At 48.8% G+C, this 25339-nt stretch overlaps 1 protein-coding gene across 1 annotated transcript in view; it reads right to left on the bottom strand.

Annotated features, from left to right (window-relative positions):
- CLSTN2 (calsyntenin 2) overlaps positions 1-25339 on the bottom strand; it is a 601316-nt gene that overhangs the window by 99451 nt on the left and 476526 nt on the right. Inside the window, exon 6 of the mRNA XM_072726986.1 lies at positions 6932-7117. Within this exon, the coding sequence (XP_072583087.1) occupies positions 6932-7117 (186 nt within the window). The remainder of the gene's footprint in view (positions 1-6931; positions 7118-25339) is intronic.

Raw genomic sequence — 25339 nt, 5'->3', positions numbered from 1 at the left:
TGTGTCTGATGACTGCCAGCGCTAGCTTTGCCACCAATACCATTATTATTTTCCTAGGAACCAGTTTTGGGGGACTGAGCACCAGACCTGGATTAAGTACTACAATGCTTTTTCTTAGTTACTCATCTACATGGTGAATACTATCATGATTCCTGGCTACAGGTCATAACCTGAGGCTCAGTGAGACCAGGATCACAACTAGCTAGTAAGTGGGCCCATCCTCAGGGCTTTGCAGTTCCAAAGCCCATGCCCCCCACTGCACCACTTCAGTGAACCTGGGGTGAGATCTTGTAACCTCCTCCACATTTTACAAATGGAAACCAAAGCCCAGAGAAGGGAAATGTCTTGATCAAGGTCACACAGCCACACAGCTAGGCAGGCCCAGCTCCCAGAGACCCAGCTAATATTCATCCTACCACACAGTATGGTATCTTGCCAAGCACACAGCACAATCTCCTGGGATCCCAACTCCCTACACAGATAGCTGTCTGCAGAGAGGCACACTGAAGACAGCATGTGCCCTGGTAAGGCCACGGATGCAGACTTCCCGGATTCCATGGTGTGGGGAGCAGCAGGCCACCCTGCCTAACCCACAGATGTTGCCTACCAGAAAGCAACAAGCTGTAAGTAGCCAGATGGTACAGACTTCCCCAGCTTAACAGCTTATATTTCATTTCTCGGTGCACTTACACAAACTGAGAGAGATTTACTTTCTCCCAAAGTTCCTCTCTCTCTCTCTCTGTCTCCTCTCCTCAAGGGATCTCATGGAAGGCTGTGGGTAAATAGGACACATCACTTGCAAAGATGGTGCGGCATTGTCTGCACACAGGGTGTATTTAAGAAGCTCCTTGGGAATCCTCTGTGAAGGTCCCTGGGAACCCAATCAACCCAATCAAGCTGCTTAGAGTCCATGCTGGTCTGGTGCACAGCAGTTGCAGCTTGAGTGTGTGTGTGTGGGGGGATTTGGAACCAGAGTTGAAGTATGATTCAAGGTCCCTGAGTTCTAGCATGGGGAAGCCTCTCTGAGCCAGCAAGTAGAGAAAGAGGGGGTAAATGAGACAGATTTCAGGACACATTGTGGTATGAATGCATAAATGGAACCTGGGGACACTGAACTTCTTTTTTTTGACACTGAACTTCTTAACTGCAGGGTTTGCATTCTGCTCTGGGTTGGCTTTGGTCAGGATAGAGTGTCTGTAGCACTTCGAGGTGTGGCAACAATGATTGATATGGAAGCTCAGGTCATGCCTCCTCATGGTCCACCACAGGGCAAGAATAAGTGGGAGGGTCTTAGGGGAAACTATTATAACCAAAGACACAGGCCTCATTCTGTGGAGTATTCTCACAATTGCAATATCAACTCTCTATTATTTCAGTAAATATTTATGTAATATCTAGGTTATGCCAGGCACTGTGGTGAGAAGGCAGCAATGAACCAAACAGAAGTTGGTCCTACCTTTAGGGACACAGTAGACCTTTGGTGGGTGGAACAGGTCAGTGGGAGAGACTGGCAGGGGAGGACAGCAAAGCCCCCTTGACAAACGTAGTACTAGAACTGCATGGCTATAGAATGCATTCTGCTCTCAACACGCATCTCTGACCCACTGATGGCACTTAGACATGTGACTTGCTCTGACCAATAAAATGTGAGTCAAGTGACACATCATAAAATGATGGGGCAGAAGCTTTAAGAGCCAATTCATGGTTTTCCATGTGTCTTTTCCATGTGCCATGAGATCCACGGTGCTCTAAATAAAAGCTGTTTGTTAGCCTAGATCCCAGGGGGAAGCCACATGGAAGAGAGCCACAGCCCATCCAAGAAGGACATGCAATGGGAATGATAAATGAACTTTTGCTGTTTTGAGCCAATGAGACATTACGGTCACTTGTGATTGCAGTATCCTGCTATCCTGATAATCCACGTAAGTGACTGACGTCATCGGCTATGATTCCCATTTCTTCTTTGGCATGCCTTCAGCATGGACAGGGAGTACTCTCTGATGTCCTTTCAGGAGCTCACATGCTGTTGACTCTATAATCCGAGCTTCATTCCACCTTTGGAATCCTAGACAGGAAGGGTTCCGGCACGGCCTTGCCATTGGGAACTTGGAACAGGCTGGGCTCTGGCAGAGGGGTGGTCAGTCAGGCTCCTGGAGCAGGGCCATGGATACCCAGTTGCTGACCAGCTCGGGCAACGCCACTGAAGGGAAAAACCTTCTACCCAACAAGGGAGGTCATGCCCTAAGACAGCTGCTCAGGTGAAGCCAAAGAAATCGGCGTATCCACTGAGATGCTCCCTGCCTATGCAACCCTTTGCTGATGGATAATTAATGATTTAATCTGATTCCTGATAGCTGTGTGCCAATTTTCCTTAAAGCAATAGGCCCACTTCTACTCTCTCAGAATGGAGGTACCAGCTATGCAAGGAGACTGACTCTCAAGCCTGGAAGCTCCAGCCTTTCAGAGGCAGCTTGGGGAAGCCGATGATAGCTTCCTGGAATTGGATGTTTCTGGAGGTACAAATACCTCTGACTGTGATTTGGAATGAGGATGAGCTCTGTTAAGTTTCATGGCGTAGTAAAAAACCATGATCTTAACCTTTTTTTTAACATGTCTTCCCAGAGACTAAAGTGTCGGGCTATATAAAACCTCAGGGGTTACAGCATTTGGACACTCAAAAAATATTTGTCGAATTAATAAATACATAAATGAATGAACGAATGAATGAATGAGCAAATCATCTATGAAAATCTCCAGGCTCACAAGTGCAAAAATCCTGAGAACAACTTCAAAGTGCAAAAACAAGTGCAAAAAAAAAAAAAAAAAAAAAAAAAAAAAACCAAGTGCAAACAAGTGCAAAAATCCTGAGAACAACTTCAACAACATGCTCTCATTCTGTGACCTTTCCTTTGACAGGGCCTGCTCTCCTAGTTCTTGACTCCACATAGAGAACAGCTGGCCCGGGCAGGAGCCCTGTGATCCCGGGGAGGAACAGCCCCTGGCCTCTGAGCTGGGGAAGGATGCGCGTCACAGACTGCTCTTCTATTTACTCTAATATGTAGTGACTTAGGGCCATTGAAGTGGTCCTTTCCTGGGGCTGTTGTTAATGTCAAATTTAATTTGGCCCAGAGGTCTTCCTAAGGGCTTCATGGGGCATGTCATACTGTGCAAGGCAATTCTGTGACATTTCACTTCTGGAAAGCCTGGGCCTCAGATGACAGACCCCTTCATCTTGAATCTCTGAATTCAGAGGAAATGATAAGCACTTTGCCCAACTTCCCCAAGAAGCCTGGCTTTATGCAAAGCAAGCCTAGTGGCCGGCCATTCTAGACTATGTTCTACAAGCTGAAGGGGACACAGGTTCAGGGCCCCTGCATTGTTTTTATTTCAAGGCAGAATGGAAGTGTCTCCATGTGGGCTCAGACAGGCTGTTTCAAAAGCTGCTGCACCTGTCAGGTACTTCCTGACAATAGGCTTTGAACCAGCTATTGTTTGCTTCTAATGGAGCCAGTGTCGCAAGAGGAGGAAGCAGGTGGACAGTGACCAGGCATGTAGAATGCGCCTCCACAGAGACACCCCTGCCTGGGGCACTGCACAGCTATGGTATCACAAAACAGATACTGGAGCTCAAAGGATCCAGGAAACACCCCCAGGATAGCCTCCGTAGTGTACAAAGGCCGGGAGAATATTGACAGAAGGGAAAGCCCTGGAACAGCAAAGGGGGAGGAGGATTCTAGTGGGAAGAAAACATGAGCTAAGATTTAGGAAGGAGGGACCAGCCCGGCACAGGGACAGAGGAGGTGTCCCGGCCAAGAAGAGGGAAGAAACAGGCTATGACATTGGATCAGCAGGGTGGGGGCAGGTCCTCCGAAGCATCCAGAGTCAGGCCAGCATTGAACACTCGCACCTGGGTGTCCTACAGGCACGTGTCCTCACAGTCCCTAAATCTGCTCGTGCCTGGATTCCTAGTCCTGATTGGTGGCACCCTTGGCCAGTTAGATGCTTATACTAGAGTCATCTTAGATTCCTTCTTTCTCATTCCTGACAGCTAATCAATCATTGATTAGCTTGCTGATTTTGCCTCCTAAAGCTGTCTTCAATGCATCCCTACTGCCACTCCCCTGGTTCAGAACTCATTATCTCTTGCTTAGACCATGGCAATAACATCCTAATTGGTCTCCCTGTTTCCATCCAGAGTCAATAAAAAGTTGGAATATGAAAAATGCATGGCTGCTGAGGCTGAAAGTGTCATAGCCATTCCCTAGTTGGGAAAGCCTGCAAGCAACTTGTCTACCATCCACTGAAAACACATGGAAGCTTGTCCCGCACCTAAACTGCCCCATAGGAGCAGGAATTATAACCCAGACTCTGTTTTGGAAGCAATCCAGCCTGCATTTCCCTCACAGTTTGGAGAGAGCGTGGGGCCTGGTGGGCTGCCTCCTTCGGAAGCCTACTCTAGCACCATGTGCATCTGGGTTCCACGCGTTTGCTTCTGCCCCCTTTTCCTGAGCTCTCCCTCCATGGAATTCAAGATCCAGGCTCCTGGCATGGAGGCAGGAGTGGCCCTGGCCGTCTGGTTACTCAGACAGAGTCCCCGCAGAGTGGTGGGCGCCAGGCCCAGGAAGGTCACCAGAAGGACACACAGACCTCCCTCGATAAAGGGCCACTCCCAGAACCAGGTAAGCTCACATTCTAGGGGAGCCTGCTTTCCTCCCTGAATTGCCTGCCTTCCTGCAAGGTGAGGCTGGCAGCCCAGAAGGAATGAGCGCTGTTAACAACCAGATGCAATTTTGCTCTAAAGTTTCTTCCCTCAGAAAAAAAAAAAAAAAAAAAAAAAATCCTTCTTGCTCTCTGTATCTCCTCATCTCTCCCCAGCAACATTCAAAATCAAATCACAAGTGCGTGCCCTTGGGCCCACCTGAACTTTAACAACCTGATTCCATCATCTCCTTCTAACCTGGAGGAGGTTAGGAAATGACTGTTACCCATGGTGGCGTGAGGTCGAGCTGACTTCTAATCCAGGTGCCCGGGGAGTGAAATGGCCTGCTCGTTCGCAGTAAGATGTCGTCTGAGGTGGCTTCTCTGCACACGGAGGGAGGCAGAGCACTAGAGGCGGTTTTCTGCATACTCTAGGCCCCTGACATCCATTTTCGCAGGGGCTGTCTGGAGTATTGAAATTGTGGTGATCTCCCCAATGTACTGCTTTGTTCTGGAGAAGTGTGTGTCCCCACAGGCCTTCCTGACAGCTGGGTGACATGATAAACGGGATGTGGCCCACATAGGTCCACTTCTCACTCACTTCTAAAATTTTCACCTAATTCCTTGGGCAAAAGCAGTGTGTGTGTGTGTGTGTGCGTGTGTGTGCGTGTGTGTGCGCGTGTGCGTGTGCGTGTTCAGGAATGGTGAGGGAGGCAAACTGCCCCAGCGGTAGCAGTGGAGGGCCCCCTGGGAGGGGACGGCGCCCCGGAATTGCACTGTGTTCAGGAGGCTCCTTTCCCTTTTGTGGAGAAGGAATTACCCCCAAACACAGGTCTAGTCTAAGGGTAAGCTCTTTCCTAAGCTCCCCATAGAACAGATGTGAGTTCCTGAATATTCTTGGAGAGAACAAGATGGCGAGGAAATATATGTGGTCCACCTCACCCCAAGGCCCATTGGCACATCAGTGGGTTGGCTTTCTACGCACGGGGGCCCGTTCCCACCATGTGGAGCACGCCTGGGAGACTGGCCTTCTAGCTCCCAAGGCCTGGCCGCCCTTCGCAGCTACTGAGCTGAACAGCCTGCATTCGGGTAGAACTACCTTCAAATTCTGACTCCGCCATCTTCTAACCAGGATCTCGAACCTGCCATTTCTTCCTCTCTGGGTACCAATTTTCCACCTTTATTTTCTTTAAAGATTTTATTTATTTATTCATGAGAGACACAGAGAGAGACACACACACACACAGACACAGACACAGAGGGAGAGGGAGAAGCAGACTCCATGCAGGGAGCCCGACGTGGGACTCGATCCCGGGTCTCCACGATCACACCCTGGGCTGAAGGCGGCGCTAAACCGCTGAGACACCCGGGCTGCCCAATTTTCCACCTTCAAAAGGGAATGAATAACAACCTCCTCACACTGAAGACGAGAGAATTAAAGTGATGCGTGTGAACGGTGTGGCAGGTGTACTGAGCAGGTGCTTTGTGAAGCTGTTTCCTCATGTCACACCGCTGTGGGCCTTGTTCCCCTAGTTCCCAGTGGCTCCTTTGCTGGGGCATCGCCTTATGAAGACAGCAGGTCCTCTCCCCTGTGCTGCGACACCTTCGCGGGGCCCACCTCCTCCACCCCAGCGGGAAGCTAGGCTGGCTTTATTGGTATGCCACCTAGGGTGTCACGTGGGGCCTGTGCTTGGGGTAGGCATCCCAGCTTGGTTTCATGCTTTGCCACTGTAGCCTTAAAATTCTTAAATTCTTAACAAAGGCTTCCCATTTTCATTTGCACTGGGCCCTGCAAATTATGTAGCTGATCCTTTGGGGAGGAAGCCTACCTCTCCCTGGTGAGGGACACCACCCTTCACACTGGCCCCTGGTCAGGTGCCTCTTTCCAAACCAACCCAGTGGAAGGGAGCCCAGGTTTCTTCAGGCTCCATGATAGGTTCTCTCAAATACACTAGGTCATTAATTAGGTTTTACTGATGAGGAGTAGAGGCTTTGTCACATGCCTTGCCTCCAGCCACACAGTTGGTCAATGGTGGGATCTGGTCAGGTGTTCCTGATGCCGAGAGCTGAGCCATCTGACCCTTCAACCATTATAAGTAAACTTCATATTCATCCAGGAGTAACATATGCCAATGCGGGTCGGGAGGGACTAATTCTTTCATAACATATGTTTTGTATAAATCATTTAAAAGCAACTAAGTAAAAAAAAAAGATCCCAACAGGAAAAACCTACCACATAATTTCTGAAGGGATCTCTCAGAGTAGGTCTCCCGGTCGCAGCCCTTCCCGATGTAATTGGTCTGCAGCTCCGTGGTGATCTGGATGGAGGACACGGCCCCGTCGCACGTCTCCAGGTGGATGCTGGGGAAAAGCGGCACGCTCCCGGAGCCAGGCTGGTACTCAATCCTCTTGGTCCAGTCTGAATAAACAAGGAAAAGGTTAAAGTCAATCGGGTACGGCCAGTTCTGCTGTAGCTCTTGTTCTGAAAATGTGAATTTGTTCCAGCATAATTGATATATTTGGGAACAATCTGAGGATAAGAGGAATTTCACATTTGCCTATTATGCAAGATTTCCTTCCTGAGAAACACTGGGTGAAGGCAGAAAGTGGCACCCAGCTGAGCCGAGCCAGGTAGGAATGTACAAAACACGCCCATGGACACACCTCAAACGTCTAGCAGCCACGCAGTCCACTGAGTGTTGAGGGCCACATCCACCTGCCCCCACAGTTACAACTTCCCCTCCATTCAGAAGCACCCCCCTTGTCACAGTCCTGCTCCAGCTGCAGCCCTCCCCCATCCTCTTCTGCAGGCAAACATCGGGTCTCTTCAAGGTGAGGTGCCATAGTCATCGAAGTACTTGTAGATTTTCTTAACCACTTAACCTGTGTAAAACCAGGCTAACATGTTTTCTTCCTCTCTTTTCTGTGTGTCACTGATGACATTTTTGAGTGTTACGCCGCTTGCTCCACTTCCCTCATTTTGCCTAGTGGGGTGGTTTTTAGGAATGGGTATGTCCCGCCATACGACAAGAGGGCATGGTGGTTCCGGGTTCCTTGGGGTCATGAGGTGGGGTGCAGGATTCTTTCTCAAGCGTTCAGGACCGTGACCCACTTAAGTGGAGCCGATGGTCTTATCAATTCTTCTTAGTGGAAAAATAATTTGGAGATGATAAAGTGTTGGAGAGGGACAAAACCACAACCAAAATGGCACCACACAAAATAGAGCAATCAGCGAAAATAAACACCAGCAGGGAGTGTACACATGAATTGACTGGAACAACAACAGCAGCAATTGAAAGGCAGAGAACCTTCCAGGCAACGCTCGCAGTGCTTGCTGACAGCGGTGGGCGCACCGTGAGGTCTGTGCAGACCTAGCCAGACCCGGGGGGCAGGATCAAGGAATGGGGCCTACGGACACCCTTGGCTTATGAACCCACATGTTTGTCACATAAACCTTGCTAGAAGGTATCCTTTTGCTGAAGCAGAAGTAAAAACCTATGAAATTGCCTGTGAGGAAATCTGGCATTGATGGGTCAGTGTTCTTCACCCAGTGGGCCCCAGCTGCCATCTTGAGCGATTCCAGTGGAGGGGCCAGATGCCTTTGTTCACTGAGCAACCATGTGTTCAGGGTTTCCATGTTCGAGGCTCTGCGTGGAGCATCGAGGATACAGCAGTGAAGGAGCCAGGAAGGGTCCCTGTCTTGCGGAGCCGGCGCGGGGGTAGGGGTGGCTTGGGGGGAGGCCTGTGCTGTCCTGTCTGAGAGAGTGAGTCTCTGAAAGAAAAAGCGGTGACGGAGAGAGGCTCTTGGGATGCAGAGAACTGTCTGAGCTGAGGGCTGAATGTCCAGGATGGGTGGCGTGGGAAGCCTCAGAGAAGCAGGTTTGAAGCAGATGCCCCAGCAATCTTGGCTTGACTCTGTCTGGTCAGGAAGTTTCTGGGCAGGTTAATGAAGGTCTCCAAGCCTCAGGCACCTCATCAATAAAATAGGGGCCTTACAGTGTTGGGGTGAGGAACGAGGGCCTCGGTGTGTGCATGGCATGCAGTAGGGCCTCGGTTGGTGTTATTCTAGGAGAGAAGGGAGATGTTCAGTCCAGGGGTATGAGTGTCCTTGCTCTGCAACCCCGCCACGTTCCAGATAGCCACGCCATCTGGGTTTAGGTCTGAACCCCCAAGTCAACCAGCTACCGTTTTGGGGATTTTCTCAGAGCAGGCCACGAGCGGAGACTGCACGCAGGGTTGTGAGGAGGCTCACCAGGAGCTTACCACGGGAGGATATTTGGATGGGAGGGACTGCATGCGAAAGAGAAGGTACCCAGTTGCATGCTTTTCCTCAAAGCCTCCAGCAGCTGTGTCTGGACTAGCCCATCACCTCCTGGAGGATGAGATCCTGGAGCTGCCCTAAGCCATGTTCCAGAGGCCCCAAGTTCAGTAAAGATGAACCACTGGAGGGGGGCAGCAGGGCTTTTGTCAGGTGCATCTGCAGGTCAGAGCTGTAAGCAGCAGTCCACGCTCAGCCAGCCCTGGGTCTCAGGGACAACGTTTCCTGCCTCTGAACGCTCGATCGTGTTGTTTCTTCTATACAGAGCTCCCTTTCTATGCCCTTCTGCGCAACCTTTCCGAATTTCTCTGGTCTGGGGAGATATGCTCACCTGTGCTCCGCAGCATCCTCCTCCACATCAGACACAGCACTAGACTCTAAGCTTCATGGTACTCTGAATCCCCATCACGCTCTGTGCCCAGTGCCTGGCACAGAGTAGATGCTCACCTGATATTGGTAAAAAATGTGAATGAATCCTGCAGGATTCATAGGTATGCTTGCCTCCCCCCAGTAACTGGGAGCTGCTGAACGGCAGGGATTGTGATGTTTATTTTCGATCGGTCTACACTGAGGTCAGAGCGTAGGGAGTATTTGCCAGGTGGATCTGGGGAGCCTCAGTCACCTAACCCGGCTGCCATGGCTGCCTTTCCTGAGCCACAGACAGAACTTGTGGCCTATTCGCCCCTCTCTGGTACTGCCCCTGTCTGCCCCGACCTGCAGTCCGGCCATCCCCACAGCAGCCCATAACACGTTGGGTTCTTTTTGTTCTCAGCAAGGCAGCTAGTCTAGAGCTGCTGATGAAGGGAATCTACTTCCTGATGCTAAGAAAGGGCACCAAGGAGGAGGTCTCTTACCCTTCCTTCCTTGCCTCACTCCTCTTTCCCTGGATTTTCCCTTCTTCAAAGATGCAGATAGGAAAATGGAGAAAGTGGTTTTGTGTAGAGGGCCATGGGGTGAGCCCTGTGGCAGCAGCTCTTGGTTTTTTTGCCACTTCTGCTGGTGCAAGGTCTTCCCACATCACCTCCTTCTGGAAGCTTCTTCATTGAAGAAGCCCAAGCCATCTGTGATATTGATTCCCTCTCTTCTCTGGGGGCTGTGGGTGTCTAGATATTTTGGTGGTTATCTTTGATGAGAGATTCCACCTAAAATCGTTCCTGGAAGGAGTGCAAATAAAGAAGCAAATGGGGGATCCCTGGGTGGCTCAGTGGTTGGCTCCTACCTTTGGCCCAGGGCGTGATCCTGGAGACCCGGGATCAAGTCCCACATCGGGCTTCCTGCATGGAGCCTGCTTCTCCCTCTGCCTGTGTCTCTGCCTCTCTCTCTCTCTCTCATGAATAAATAAGTAAATAATTAAATTAAATAAAAAAAAAAAAGAAGCAAATGAATAATGAAGGGAAGGTCAGTGGAGGTACAGGCCTAGGAGAGATTTTATTTCTCTCACCACCTCCAGGCTGGGGGTGCAGGTGGGGGGCAAGGGCCTCTTTGGGAAGAAATCAGGTACAAAATAGCTCTGGAAACATCACATCTGCAGTGGCTTTGCTGACCTCTCAAGGCTCGCTTTTGAGGGTTCTCAAGGAACAGGCAAAAATTGCAACCACATAGTAAAAGAAATCGATGAAGCTTTCTGAGTGTAGTGTCCTTGAGAGAGTGGGAAGCTCACACAAACATCATTCGTTTTCCAAGAAAGAGTCTGAGATGGGGATCAAGAGAGCAAAAGGCAAGTCATCAGATTCAGCCTCTGTCACATGAAATGTCTATTCATCCTCAACTCCTGGAGGTAGGATAGCAATATGGGTGAAAGTCTGGCCTCTAAACTCAGTGTGCGTGAGTTCAACTCCCACCTCTACCATTTCCTGCATAACTTGGGGCAAATCATTTACCCTCCCTGAGTCTCTCAGTTTCCTCTTATCTAAACATGGTGTCTACCGCCCAGGATTTGTGGGGGGAGGAGGATTAAATGCAGACTCATTTTAGTGCCAAACACAAAGATTATGTTCAATAGATATATTATGGTTGACTTACTATTTATTCAATAGAACTTACTGCAGGAAAAAAAGGACATACAATTACTAAGCATCTATAAGGTGTAGGCACTTATACATCTATCCGTTTTTTTGCTTGATCCTCCCAGGAATCTAATAGTTATTATCTTAATTGTGCAGATGACAAAGCCATGGTTGACAGTTGGTGTGCCTTGCCCAAGGCCATGCAGATCTTTTACAATAGCTCTGCCATGGTTCTGAGGATTTGCCAGGATGGAGAACAAGTGCAATTTTTACAGATTATTTTTGAATGTTCAATTTATACTGATATATATAAACATAACTATACACATATATACATAAATATGTAAAAGTGATCATCTCTGATGTTGGCAGAGAATCAAGGAGTGTTGTCAGTTTCATCACTGCCTGACCTTGAGGGCAGCTGGTGGGGGCCCTGGGGTTGCTTTGACCCTGGAGACTGCAGAGGACTATACTTGAATCACATCTCCCCCAGATGTGGGTGATGTGACCTCTGCAAAGCTGAATGAGTCATCTCTGAGCCTCCACAACCTCACCTGAAGATCTGAATTAGTTATACCTCCTCGTGGCCTTGTCATGAGCGTTGAAGGTTAAGGGCTCAACATGGTGACCTTCCTGTTGAAGCCTCACAAAAGCAATGTCCCGCGCTCTGGTTCACAAGCTTCCTCAACTTCTCTGAGCTTTCCTGCTTAGAAACAAAATCTTCCCAGTTTATAAAGGACTTGGAGACTAGTTTATGAATTGTGGTTCAATTTTTTTTCTTGAGTGAAGGGAAAGGAAGCAGACTACCTCTTGTTTTGATAAATCGGGCTCAACTGCCTTGTAGGTATTCCTGGAAAAGTGAACAGTGAATGCCTTTAGGAATTAAACTCCTTCTTCCTTGGTTAAGGAATTAGAAACATGATGATTTTATTAGAACTCCTGCTAAATTTGGGGGGACACATGCTTTCTTATCGGGAGAATATTAACCACTTGGAACTGTCATAGTAGATGCCTGGAGTTGGAAAAAAGCAAATCTGAGAGTTCTGGAAAGCAGAGAGTTTGCAGGTTTTTGTAATCCAAGACATTCAGAATTGTTCCACTTCTGTCCTCAGAAGTGAGACTGAAGGATGAAAAGGGAAGACCCAGGTATGTCAAAATACTCTTCATTCCTTAACTGTGGATGCTTACGGGCCTCCAGCTCTTCTTGGTCTCCGCTGAATAGGCATCAGGGTTTCTAGGGAATCTCTGGGTTTATACAAAGTGAGTAGCTGGATGTGGGGATGCAGGATAGGGGGAGGGCAGGAAAAGGTTCCCCCTGCACAGGATCGTGCAGGCAGCTGACATTCTAGTCTCTGCGGGCATCAAGCATCTGGCATCTTTCAAGACTTTCTCCAAGAGGTGGGTGACTTTGATTTGGGCACCAAGGGGCTTCCTTTCCTATCAGCAGAAGCTAGAGAGGTACTTTTGCTCAGCAGGGAGCAACTTTATCTCCATGGCCATCCAGTGCTTCTGAATTTGGGGTGGATTAGGAAGTAGAGGAGGCTGGAGAAGTAAGTAGAGGTCAGATGATGAATGCTGGGTAAGAGGTTTGGGTTTCACCTTAAAGCTAGTGAAGGGCCATAAATGAGTGTTCAGTGAGGGCATAACATATCCAGATTCTGCTTTGAAAAGGTCATTTGGCAGCTGGATTAGGTCTGGTGTTCATTTTCAGAACATTAGAATACTCCTGATCATCAATCCATGCAGAGGGCCCCCTCTGACAGGGTCACACAATGGGGAATTAACTTCAATTCAGTTTGATTCAATTTAATTAAATTCAAAAGTGTTAACTCTGCAGCTGGACACAGTCAGGTTTGAACCCTGACTCTGCCACTCCTTGGCTGTGTAGCCTTGAATAAATCACTGAACTTCTCTGAGACTCATTTTGCATCTGTAGAATGAGGCTAACCCCCTGCAGAATTGCTTTGGGACTTGGAAAAAAGATATGAAAAGGACAGGGAACAGAGAGCTACTCTCATTACTACTATTATTGTTCTTGTATCATTCTTATCACTTTTCAGATGCCAAGTCTTTACTGAGCACCTACTATGTTCCAGCAGAGCCCTAGGCATGGGAGGCACGAAAGTATGACCGACTCCTAGCCCTTAACTGGGAGCCCACAGCCAAGGTGGTAGCAGCCACAGACAGCAGCCAGCTTCTACTGAGCAGACAGAGGAACAAAGTGCAGGCTCCAGGGAATGGAGAAGTAAATTATGTTGAGTAGGGCAATCGATGAAGGCTTCCTGGAGGAAGTGCCTGGGCATTTGTCTTAATATAGGTTTTATTTATTTAAGTATGGTAAGGCCAAGAGATCAGGGTGCTGTTGCCACTGAACAGATCATTTATTACACTCAGAGATCCCAAGGAGAGGGGGCTACGTATACCACTGGGGGAGAAGCAGTGTGGCCAGTCAGGAGGCAGAGAGGGGTGGGGAACCGGGCACAAGAGTCTTTACTGTGGTTTCCATGGGAAGGAACAGGCAAAGCATGGTAACCAGGTTTAGGATTGCCAAAAATGCTAGTTCGTATAATTTCAGTGGCCTCCGGTGTACAGGGGCTGTCCCTTACTGTCTGGTACCTGGCCCTGGAGCGGTTAGGGCAGACAGATGGAGGCACAGGGTTTGAGAGCCCAACAAGGAAGGTCGTTGCGGGTGTGGGTTCTGGATTGGTTGGTCTGTGTTTGAAGAGCAAAAGGGTAAGTTGTCTCTTATCTTTGAATTGCTAGGAATTGGCTAACCCTGAGGGTCAGCAAGACCCCAGTTGTCAAAACAGGAGAATACAGACAATAAAAGGCAAATACTGAGGAAGGAGGGGAATGCCAGAAGGCAAAATAGAACCCCAGGATGTCTCCATCATGGCCTTGGGGCTGCACGAGGCCAAGGGGGGCTATTTAGTTGGGAAATGATGAGTATAGTATCCCCCATGTCAACCTACAGCTCAGCATCCTGGCACGACTCAGAAGGTGTAGACCTATGTGAGGCTGGGGGTGGCCTCCTGGGGGCCCTGGTGCCAGGTGGGCCAGAATGGGGAACTTTGGGACCAGACTGAGTGCTGAGCTGGGTGGGGGATCTTTTACGCTTTAGGTAATAGAGACTCTTCCAAAGTCTTCATATAAGGGAGACAAAAGCTGGCTTCTGAGCTTCATCTTCTCTCCCTGCTCCCCACTTGACTCCTAGGGGTGATTTCCTCAGTGTCCAAGCCTGACCTTGGAAAGGGCCATGATGACACTTAGATGACAGAGTGCTAGACTTCCGGATTCAGACTCCCTCTGTTTACCAGCTCTTGTACCTTGGGCAAGATACTCTGGGCCTTGATTTTCTCATCTGGAAAATGGGGGGAAACGACAACTCCATCTCATGGGGATGCTGTGAAGAATAAGTGAGACAATACAAGTGGTAGGGCCAGGACTTGTTCCCAGGCCCACCTGACTCCAAAGCCCAACCCCAGAAAGCATTCCTTGCTTTTCTGATTTTTTTTTTTCTTTTTACATTTCCTCAAGTGCTGCTCTGGATCTTTAATTGTGAGGTGGGACATTCAGCTTGCAGGAGACAGGAGGTGGTGAGGTGTCAGTGAGGCTGGGAACCCAATCCTGGTTCCGAGACCAGCTTCCTGCTCAGAAGGGCCTTGTACTTGCTTTGCTGCTCTACCGTCCCTGTCTTGAAATTCTTAATAATTTGAAAACTAGAGGCCCCCTAGTTTCATTTTGACCTGGAATCTACAAATTATGTAACTGGTCCTGCCTTTAGCTGAGTAACCTTGGGACTGTTCCTTAACCTTAAAAGCCTCTGTTGCTTCATCTGCAGAATGGGGATGGTTATTAACCACCCAAAAGGAGGAACCCGGGCCTTGGGCTCAGACCCACGTGTGAATCCCAGCTGTCCTGCTTGGTGCCATGTACTGTGGGCCAGTCATTTCCTTCTGTGCCTGAGCAAGCAAACACTGGTGACACTCACGCTGACGCTGGTGATACTATCACCTGTTTCAGAGCCGTTGAAAGGGTTTATGTCAGATAATAAATGCAAACCACTTAGCCCTGTGCTCCACATATAATAGGCCCACACACAACTTAACAGGGATTAAATTATGTGGCTTTCTCTTCTCCAATTAAAAGCAATTACATGCAGGCACAGTTTTAAAAGAAACCAAACCACAAACTCTCTGAACTCAATTACAAATACAAGGAATCCTCTCTCTTCCTTTATTGCCGACCCCTTTCCATTTACTACATTTTAGTTTCACAAAGTCAGAGCATTTTATTATCTTTTCATTCTTCCTCAAAAGAGATTTCTTAATTAAGTACAAAAGGGAACAAGAGAGGGGAAAAAAAAACAAAACAAAAACATGCCCATATCACAGGGTAAGCCTCAGGCCCGATGTTCCGTTCCTGCCCTACCTGTGGCTGGTCCTCCGCTGCTTCCAGGCCTCAGCTCACAGGTGCCTTTGTAAAGGAGGCCTCTGGGCCACAGCTTGATGACCAGCACTCTGCTTCCACCCATCCCTGCCTGTCCTCCCCTCTGGAGCATCTCTTACTTACTTGTTTATGGCCCATTCGTGCTCTGGAGCATGGCTTGTGCATCACCGTGCAGAGCCTGGTCCACACTAGGTGCTCGGTAATGAGTGAGCGATTAAGTATATGGAAACCAGCACCCGTGCATGCACACACACACACACACACACACACACACTCACGCTCCAGTTCTGGCTGTCAGGGGCGAGGAAGGTGATCATCTGGACCCAGAGAACCTTTGCTGCTGTCCAGGTGGGATAGCACACCTCACCCCCAGCCAGCTGCCAAATGACAGACTGCCAGGGATTACAGTGGGAATGATTTAAGACATGGCTGCTGGGTGTGTGTGTGTGTGTGTGCATGTGTGCGTGTGTGCATGTGTGTGCAGGCACACACCCCAGCCTGAATTTGAGTGTCTGCGGGAGAGTGTATATGACGATGAAATTGCACTTAACGTGTGGCTCCAGCTCTGGAAAACCTCATATATCTTTACTCCTTTTAATATCTCCCTCACCCTGAGACATCTCAATAAATGCCAAGTGAAACAACGAGGAAATCTGTCCTCAAATTTTGTTCTGCCCCTGAAGTTCTCTGGTTCCTTATGGCAAAAGGGCTTTCATTTTGTCTCATATCCACACTTGTGGCTCCTTGGCCTAAGAAAACCCTCACAGCTGCCCCTCGGGTGATCTCGGAGTCCTGTACACAGGCAGACGCTTGCAAGCTTCATTGTAGGAGCACCTGGCAAACTGCAGACAGCTTCCTTCCCAACAGCTTCTGGCTGCGGCCAGAGACCTCCAACATACCCTCTTCAAAGCCTGCCTGTCACTGTCACCCAGGAGAACCGGCGCCACTAGGCAAGGACCACAGAAGGATGGCTGGTGGAGGAGACTGAATTGGAAAGATGATCCAAACCATTTCAGGTTTTGTGGAGGCGAGGGCAAGGACATGTTGCCGGAACAATGCTACGCACTGTGGCCTGTAGACCAGTTGGGTCCCTGGACTGCTCTAGGTCTGTGATGAGGTCATTAGAGAGATCAACAGTAAGCATTTAGAAACTTCTTTTTATTTATTTTTATTTTTATTTTTATTTATTTTTTTTTCATTTAGAAACTTCTATGGCCATTTGACAGAGTGAGTTTATATTTGTTGACGCTAATAAAAATAAAAATTTTGGTTTACATTTTGAATGGCTTTGCTATTTATTTCATTTCCCCAGAAATCTGTTTCTATTACACATTTTTACACAATTTTGGTCCATGACTGATTGGGAAAAAAAATCCTGGTCCTGCACCACAGATGATTTCGGAAGCATGGCCCTAGATTCTACTCTATCATCATGCTGTCCTAAAACTAACCTCCAAAGGCTTCAGATACAGAAGGCAGTGCTTCAGAGCACTGTTAACATTTTACCCTCCACGTGCAAAGGGCCATTAAGGCCTCCTGCTTCGGAGTTTTAGGTGGCTTCCAAGATTGGTGTCTCTCCACTCTAGTGAAAGGCCATCATCACTTCTCACCTGGACCAATTACTATGATAACTTCTTATCTCACCTCTCTTTGTCCTTCTAATCTGACCTGGTCACCACTGCCCCAGGGTAATACATCCAGTTCACCTCTTCCAGGGAGTCCTCCACGATTACTCCAGCCTAGATCACATTCTTTCCTCCCCAGTCCATGTGCTTTGCAACGTACATCACCTACGTGGGACTCACATTGTGTCCCCTAAATCATTGTCTCTAGACAGGGGCAGGGTTAAGGCTGGCCTCCGGAGAATCACTGGAAAAACTTCTAAAGACACTAATTCCTGGGCCCCACCTGAGGAGATTCCCAGTGGAACGTTTTGAGGGTCAGGGCCTGGAATCTGTCATTTTAACTAACCTCCCAAGTGATCAGGATGCAGATGGACTTGGAAGCCACCAGCCCAAACAACATTGAGCAATAGACTCTCATTCCTTCTCTCACCACATTCATGGGTCCCAGCGGCCAGAGAGGAGCTAAGAAAGGATTTCTGTGCCCTACACAGGATGCTCAGAGGGAGACCTGTTTGCTGCCTGGAACCTGACCCAGCAGGGTAGGAGGTCATACCAAATGAATTCAGAACAAGCTGCGTTTTCTTTGTTTACCTTCTGCGGGGCAAAGCACAGGTTCTGGTCCCGGAAGAACCACAGATGGAGCACCTAGAGCTCTGAGTGGTGAGAGAGCCACTTCCTGTTGTGTGCATTAGACTATTGCTCCTGACCATGCCCCCCTCCAGTGGAAGTACATACCCAAGCCCCATTGAGCCAGGGCTTAGCCATGTGACTGGCTTCGGCCAACAGAATAAACTATTAATTTATTTCTTAATTGTTTTTTCTGCTACTCTCTATCCCCACCCCCACTCCCATCAGAGGTTCCATGAGATCATGGTCTGCATCTATTTTGTTAGTTTAAAAACATCCAGCACCAGGTACAATTTCCGGAACACTGTAGGTTCTCACTGAATACTTGGGAAATGAACAACAAGGATGCTTCATGAGAGGTGCCTGCCCAGGTCCTGAGGCTCAGAGAATTCCCTTGGCCCTCCTGCTCTGCTCAGACTTTTTCCTTGTTTCATTCCTTGCAGATTCCTCCTGCTGGGTCCAGCCTTTCTGAATGGAAGATATTGCCATGCTGCTGGGCAGGTTTGGGGTTGCTCTGTGTGCTGCTTCTCCAGGGCCTTTGGATCTACACACAGCCTTTGGGTTCTGCTCCGTTCTAATGCCTGGTGCAAGCCTCTGGATGCTGTGCCCCAAAGCAGCCAGCCTCTGGCCACGTGTTGTGAGGGGCCCCATTCTCTTCTGGCTCTTTGGTGCCAGTGTGAGCACCTCAGTTCCTCGACAAGCATCTGAGCTTGCTAGTGTTGGGCATCACCTCTTTAAAGCCCATGCGCCCCCTTCGCCCTGGCTCTAAGCTCCTCGGGGCTGTTGGAGGAGCAGCTCATGCTGCCATCAAAGGGAATCCTGTGGTGTTCAGAAACCAGGACTCCCACTCAAAGCTTGGCTGCTAACTTTCTCCCCGACCCCTTCCTCTCCAAAGATCTTCTACTCACATGCTTCTCTGCTCCCAAACAGAAACACAGCAGGCAAATAGATGCTGGAAAGGTGCACAAACCAGGCAATTTAAGAGCAGCTTTTCTGAAAGATAATTCTCCCAAGGGGGAAATCATTAACTCAACCAACCAGGGTACTTTCTCTTGGATTTATAGAAACTCTTCTCTCTTACGTCTAATAAACATGAGCATTTTCCAGGCAATTTTCTTATCTTGGGACAAATGTATATTATTGGTGCAAGATGGAGTAGCTATTCTTCAAAAATCTTTACTTTTATGGCTTTGAAAAGCATTTGCAATGCAAGAGTATGGTTTTTCCTGCACACACTCTCAGTCTTTTTGTAAAGGTGTCCTATGTATACTTTTTATGCTCCGGTAATATGGATCTCCTTAATTTCCAGATCAGTTGTACATGATTGCAAAACTTTTTATTTATTTTTTTAAATAAAAAGACCATGACTCTAGGTAATATTACAGTCCTACAGGACTTCTCATTTCACTAAACTATATTCTAAAATTGGAACCAAATTATTATCTTTTCAGAAAATATGGTACAAGTCTGCAGAGTTGAGTAAATACACCGGAAGCCCGAGAGTACGTGAGGGTGAAGGGGGCAGCATAAGCCATCATAAACGACCAGACCGGTGCTTGGCAAAATGTGTCTTAGGCAGGACGCCTGGGTGGCTCAGTGGTTGAGCATCTGTCTTCTGCTCAGACTGTGATCCTGGGGTCCTAGGATCAGTCCTGCATCAGGCTCCTCATAGGGAGCCTGCTTCTCCCTCTGCCTGTGTCTCTGCCTCTCTCTCTGTCTCTCATGAATAAATAAATAAAATCTTTAAAAAAAATGCATCTCAGACTAAGAAATGGCCACGTACTTGGGCCCAGGTGATATACTCCTGAGAAAGTGACTCAAAATGCAAAGACTTTTACACAAAGATATTCACTGGTGCACAAAAAAAGAAAAATGGAGCCACACTAAAATCAATCACACTGCTCTAACTGCAAGGACACAGACAAGCACATCTGACCTTCTGTGAGGGAATATTATGTAGCCGCTGGGGGGGCTGGTGAGGTTTTATGAGGTGTGACAATACATAAGGCACAAAGGTAAGTAGAAAAAGAACACGAAGTTGAAGTGACTATTCAGAGAAAAGGATACCATCACATTGATGGTCGCATTAATTGGATTATGGGGACTTGTTATTGATTGTTATACTTTTCAAAAATCATCTTTGAATGAGCATCATAAGCCATTTCGTAATTTAAAAATGCTCATGAAAAAGGGTGGCCCTGCTGCTGCCTGTTAGCTCAGGCTCTCTAGCAGAATGCAGAACTTGTGTTTTGAAGACCATCCTTCTCCCTTGCCTGCTGGGCAGCCCCTCTCCCCAACCCTGGGCACACAGACGGCCTGCCTCTTCCCTTCGCCCCAGGGCCCTGCTGGCCTGTGTGAGTCCATCCACAAACTAGGTATGGAGGGCTTGGTCTTGCATTTGGTAATGGGGCTGCTGTAAATTTACAGAAACTAAGGGTCTGGGGAGCAAAAACGTTTTGGAGGCCAGGAGGTGTGGGTGACGCACTATGTTTGCTTCTGGGCCTGGATGCGGGGAGAAGCCCACTGAAGCTGAGGGTTTCAGCCAGTGGGAGGCCGTCATTAACCACACCGCCCGGGGGGAGACGGGCTCCCAGGCCTCACCTGCCTGGCTCGCCTGTGTGAGGCTGGCTGCTATCACCCAGGGATGCGGAGCCTCCGGCCAGAGACAGACACTGGCACTGGGAGATGCAGAGTGGCTTCTGGCCTCCAGAAAATGCCTCGTTGCTGAAACATGGATAACCAAACAACCTACTTGTCTTCAACTGTGGCTGAAAATAAGGTCACGTTTTACTTTAAATATTGACTTCCACCAACCAGATTATCAGAAGTGAGCCCGCCTCAGAGTGTACTTGTTTCTAGAGGTCCCAGACAGGTTCCCCCATACTGGCCCATTGTCTGATTGGGCATCTACAGGCCCTACAGGCTTCCCTGAACCTACCATTCTGCTCACACTCACTTGTCCATGCCTGCTGCTCCCATGGTAAGGCAGGTAAGGCCTTTCCCTGCTCCACCTGACCAGCAGACATCAGCCTTCCAGCCCAGGGCACCAACCACCGATGCTCTGAGGGTGCCATAGGCCACAGGGGCTGAGGCCAGGCACCCCCAGAGAAGTGAGAAGAAAGGAGTCTCACTGGGGAGGCCGGGGGAACTCTGGTTGTTATGCTTACAGCCTTATAGAATCTCTCTGTCTACTTCATCCACTGTCTACCCTAGAGATCTCACTTTTATCATGAAAACAAACACCAGTTCATCTGTCCCTGCTCCATTTTCTCCAAATCCTTTTGTGCAACTGAAATTCTTATCCTCTGTCAGCCATAAAGCAGGAGATGCTGAGAAGAACAGGGGATGGAAACAGGTTCCTAAAAGGTGCAGCTTTTAAGCACCGAGCTCTCCCGGGGATACTCCTCCCTGCTCCTTCCCAGTAGTGCCTCCTTCTCACACCCTAGGGCACCTGGCGAAATTGTATTGACCCCTCAGACCCCAGCCTCATGACCCATCCCCAGAGAAGCCTTCCTGAAGCACTGGGCACCCCTGCTCTCTGCTTTCATAGCCTTCGGGGCCACTGCTCTGACTTCCTTGTATTGGAATGATCTATTTGTGATCTGTTCACCTGCTTGCCCTCACCCCACTGCTCCAGCTTACGGTCCCCAGGGACTCACCAACCCCTGGCACCCCGTTTGCTCAGAGTTGGCCCTGAGCAAAGTTCCCTGAGTTAAATGGAAGCTTTGAGAGCTCCTCTGTCATGCTAGGACCAGGGCTAGCCCTCTCTGTGATTAGAGAAGGTCAATGGTGCAAACCCCTGTAATGGCATGTGAAGGGATGGGATATGCATGCTGTCACTCTATCTACCAAGTACCATGTGAGGTGGATGTGGGGAGAAGGGGACACTATCCTGCCCACTTTAGAGGTAAGGACAAGTGTGGCAAGAAGAGGTGGGGCAGCCTGCTGTGGCTCACATTGATCACTGGAGCCCAAGTGGCTGGATGGCCTGCACACGATGATACTGTGCCTAGGCTGCCTCGGGCTGTCCTCCCACTCAGTGATGCAGACAGCAGGAAAAAAAACACCATTTAGTGGCCCTGAGCCAAATTCTGGGCTTCTTACGTGTGTTATGGGCTTGCATGGCTTCTACTTGAGGAACAGAGCAGAAGGGGGGCCATTTCACTGATAAGATAAGTGATGCTAAGATGTCAAGAGACCAACCCAAGGTCACACAGTCAGAAAATGGCACCCAAAGGCTGGCCTGCCTCCTAAACTCACTTTAGTAGCTTCTAATTCTTCTCTCCCTGCACCCTCTTGCTGGAACCGTCGAGGCATTCCTGTATGTGCGGGGAGCAATTTTACCTTATGTCAGCCCTCTGAGGCCGTCCCTAGAGCCTAATTGTGCAGATGCCACATCTGAAGGTTCGCAAAGTTAAATGGCTTGCCTAATGTCCCTGAGTCAAGGCATAGTAGGACCTGCATCAAATGCTCTGCTCCTGGGACGCGTGGGTGGCTCGGTGGTTGAGCATCTGGCTTCAGCTCAGGGTGTGGTCCTGAGTCCAGGGATCGAGTCCCGCATGGGGCTCCCTGCATGGAGCCTGCTTCTCCCTCTGCCCGTGTCTCTGCCCCTCTCTCTGTGTCTCTCATGAATAAATAAATAAAATCTTTTAAAAAAATGCTCTGCTCTTTCTGGCTTCAGAGCTATCCTTCTGAAGCCGTGCCCTCTGCTGACTCCCTGTAAGAAGAAATTCTAGTAGGCTACAAATATTTAAAAGAGCTATCAGTGGAAGAGGCTGATTGCATGTGGCTCTGGGGCCGACCCAGGTCTGCAGAGAGAGGGGATAGAGCAGGGATTCTGAGTTAGAATCCCCAATACCACCCACGGGTCCCCCTCTCAGTATCTGTGTGTCCTTGGGCAAGCCCCATGCCCTTTGCGGTCCTCTAGAGGTCATCTAAGAAGACTGAGAGATGGCCTTGCTATTTGAATGAAGACAGGACCTTGAGGTGGGCTTATGTGGCTGGAGTGTTACCTCCCTGCCCACCCCTCAACTCTATAAGTCACAGTCCTCTCTCGAGGCTGCCCTGATGTCCAATTATATATTCTTACAACATCAAGGAAGGGGTTCCAACTATCAAATTTTTCTCAAAATAGTTTGCAATGATCTCACAAGGCAGCCAGTGTTCTCCTCTGCTTTGAGACACATTGTGGGTGAAGGGGCAGGAGCTCTGTGTCTGTAGAGAGATAGGACTGGGCTTGACGCAGCTCCTAGAGGCAACTAGCTGTATGGTGAGCATCTTAACTTCAGTGTTCTCATCTGCTAAGTGGGAAAATAGCAGCTTTCAGGGTGTGGTGAGGAGTAAAGTAGGAGTAACGCATCACCATTAGACAGGCTTTGACAAAGAGTAAATGCTTGCACACTGGTGACTGTTACTTTGACCGAGCGGTGTTTGGGATGAGTGCAGTCCGCCTGCACCCCCCTCTCCTTCAGGGCTGAGATGATGGGCCCCAGAAATCTCCGAGGCCCATTTCCACTCATGCTCACAATGGAGGCCCAGGTGGAAATAGGCTCGTGCAGGCGTGCTTTTATCTAGCAGGTCTTTAAGCATATTAAGACGCCACCGAGTAGGTAAATCAGTATCCTGTACAGAAACCATTTGTAGCACCTTAATGATCTGCTGTGTCAGTGATGTCAAAACAGGCCGTTACTCATGAAAGAGTGCCCCTGGAGGCCCTCTGCCAGGAGCTCGGATGCTTGCCTGGCAGATCTGAGCAGACCCAGGAGCAGCTGCCCCAGGGTCACACTGCCAGACTTAGTGGAATTTGGCTTCAATGATGGCTTTTCCAATTATTTGGGGAGAAAGTGCTCTATTGTGACTTAGGAAAATCAGAATAAAAGGAAGTAAAAAGAACTGCTGTTCATTGGGCCACCTGTGTAGGTGGTCATGAGCATGGCATTCCACAGGCAGCCTTCCATCTGGGCCCAGGGGAAGGCATTATTCCATTTCCATGTGGAGAAGCCGAAGTAGGCATGAGTGACTTTCTTGAGGATGCGCCATGGCTTAGAGGCCAGGAGGGACTGAGGCCGGTGTGCCCACCTATTCAGACTGTGCTCTTCCCTGTGCCCACCTATTCAGACTGTGCTCTTCCCACACACCCCACCTCCCTGTCTCCCTTCGGAATAATCTAAAGCTCTAAAATCAAGAGCATGATGCTCAAGCCACATAGTCTTACCAATTCTATGAATTTCAGTGTGTATGTGTACGGGTGTGTGTGTGTGTATTCATTTCATATGATGGTACCTATTTTACCAATTTTATTTTATTTTTATTTATTTTACCAATTTTAATCATAATATGGTTTGCATGGGAATCTAAATTTTGTAAATAAATAAATAAATAAATAAATAAATAACATTTGTAAAGTACTTCCAAACACAGGATCTCTTTTGGCCTCCTTACAGTCCTGTAAGATGATTAGGCCAAGGGTTATGCTTCTCCATTAATGGTTGAGGAAACCCCGGCTCAGCCAGCAAAATGGCTTCAGCAACGGCTATGGCCAATCATGACTGGGCTCAGGGTTGATCTGAGCCATTTTTGCTCCCACCTGGCTCCCTCTCACTGGTTTGTACTTGACTCCTGCACCTCTGGGCCCCAGAACCTTCCCCAATGATGGAGAAGGATCAGAGGATGAATATCAGAGCAATGAAGGGGGAGAAGAGGGCTGTGGAGATTGGGGGGACAGGGATAGGAAAGAATATGGCAAAGGGAAAAGTCAAGAGGACAGAAGGTGCCTGAAATTGGAGGATACCTAGGGGGTGAAGGAGCAGAACCCCTGGGTTGAACTTCAAGTAAAGCCTGGTACATGTGAACAGAAGGGTGGATGGATAACTTTCACGTTCGAGTCTCTTACGGGAGAAGGTGGCCCTCTTGCTCTGGTGAGAGCTGCCACACTTGGGCATCTTTGGGTTTGAAGCTTTATGTACATCTCAGGCTCACGCTGTGTTTCTCTGGCCCGTGTGCTCACCGGAAGCAATTTTAGGTTCAGGTAAAAGGAATCCGAGAGATGGACAGTCCACAAGAGTGGGTTTATTTTCCCATGAACTGTCATCTCAAGGCAACAGTGCACCAGACCAGCGTCAATCCAGGAGGGGTGCATGAGGCAGGGCGGGGAGAGGAGGCAATGAAGCAGGGCGGGGAGAGGAGACCCCTTGCCTGTGGGGTCTCATGGGATTTGCCTGAAAATATAACTTCCTTTGCAGTCCAGTACTTTGAATTCGCTTTTGAATAAATATAGGACTTTAGATACTTTCCCCAAAGTGCTCCATTTAAAAGAGCACTCAGGATTAATCATGCTTTTCAGCTGGTCTCCCTGTCCCAGTCTCTGTATCTCAGCCACATGCGTCACTGAACTGTGGCTCCCTCTCAAGGTATGTCTCCTCACCATTTTGTAGATAAGGTGATTGAGAGGTGAACTGTGGTGCCTGAGGGTCTGCGGGTTGCTTATTTTCTTCTTCTTCTCCTACCTCTTCTTCTTCTTTTTTAAGATTTTATTTATTTATTGACAGAGAGAGAGAGAGAGAGCACAAGCAGGGGGAATGGTGGAGGGAGAGGGGGAAGCAGACTCCCAGCTAAGC

This window comes from Vulpes vulpes, chromosome 11 (genome assembly GCF_048418805.1).
Source record: "Vulpes vulpes isolate BD-2025 chromosome 11, VulVul3, whole genome shotgun sequence".
Taxonomy (NCBI): Eukaryota; Metazoa; Chordata; class Mammalia; order Carnivora; family Canidae; genus Vulpes; species Vulpes vulpes.
This window is presented reverse-complemented; position numbering and strand designations above follow the sequence as displayed.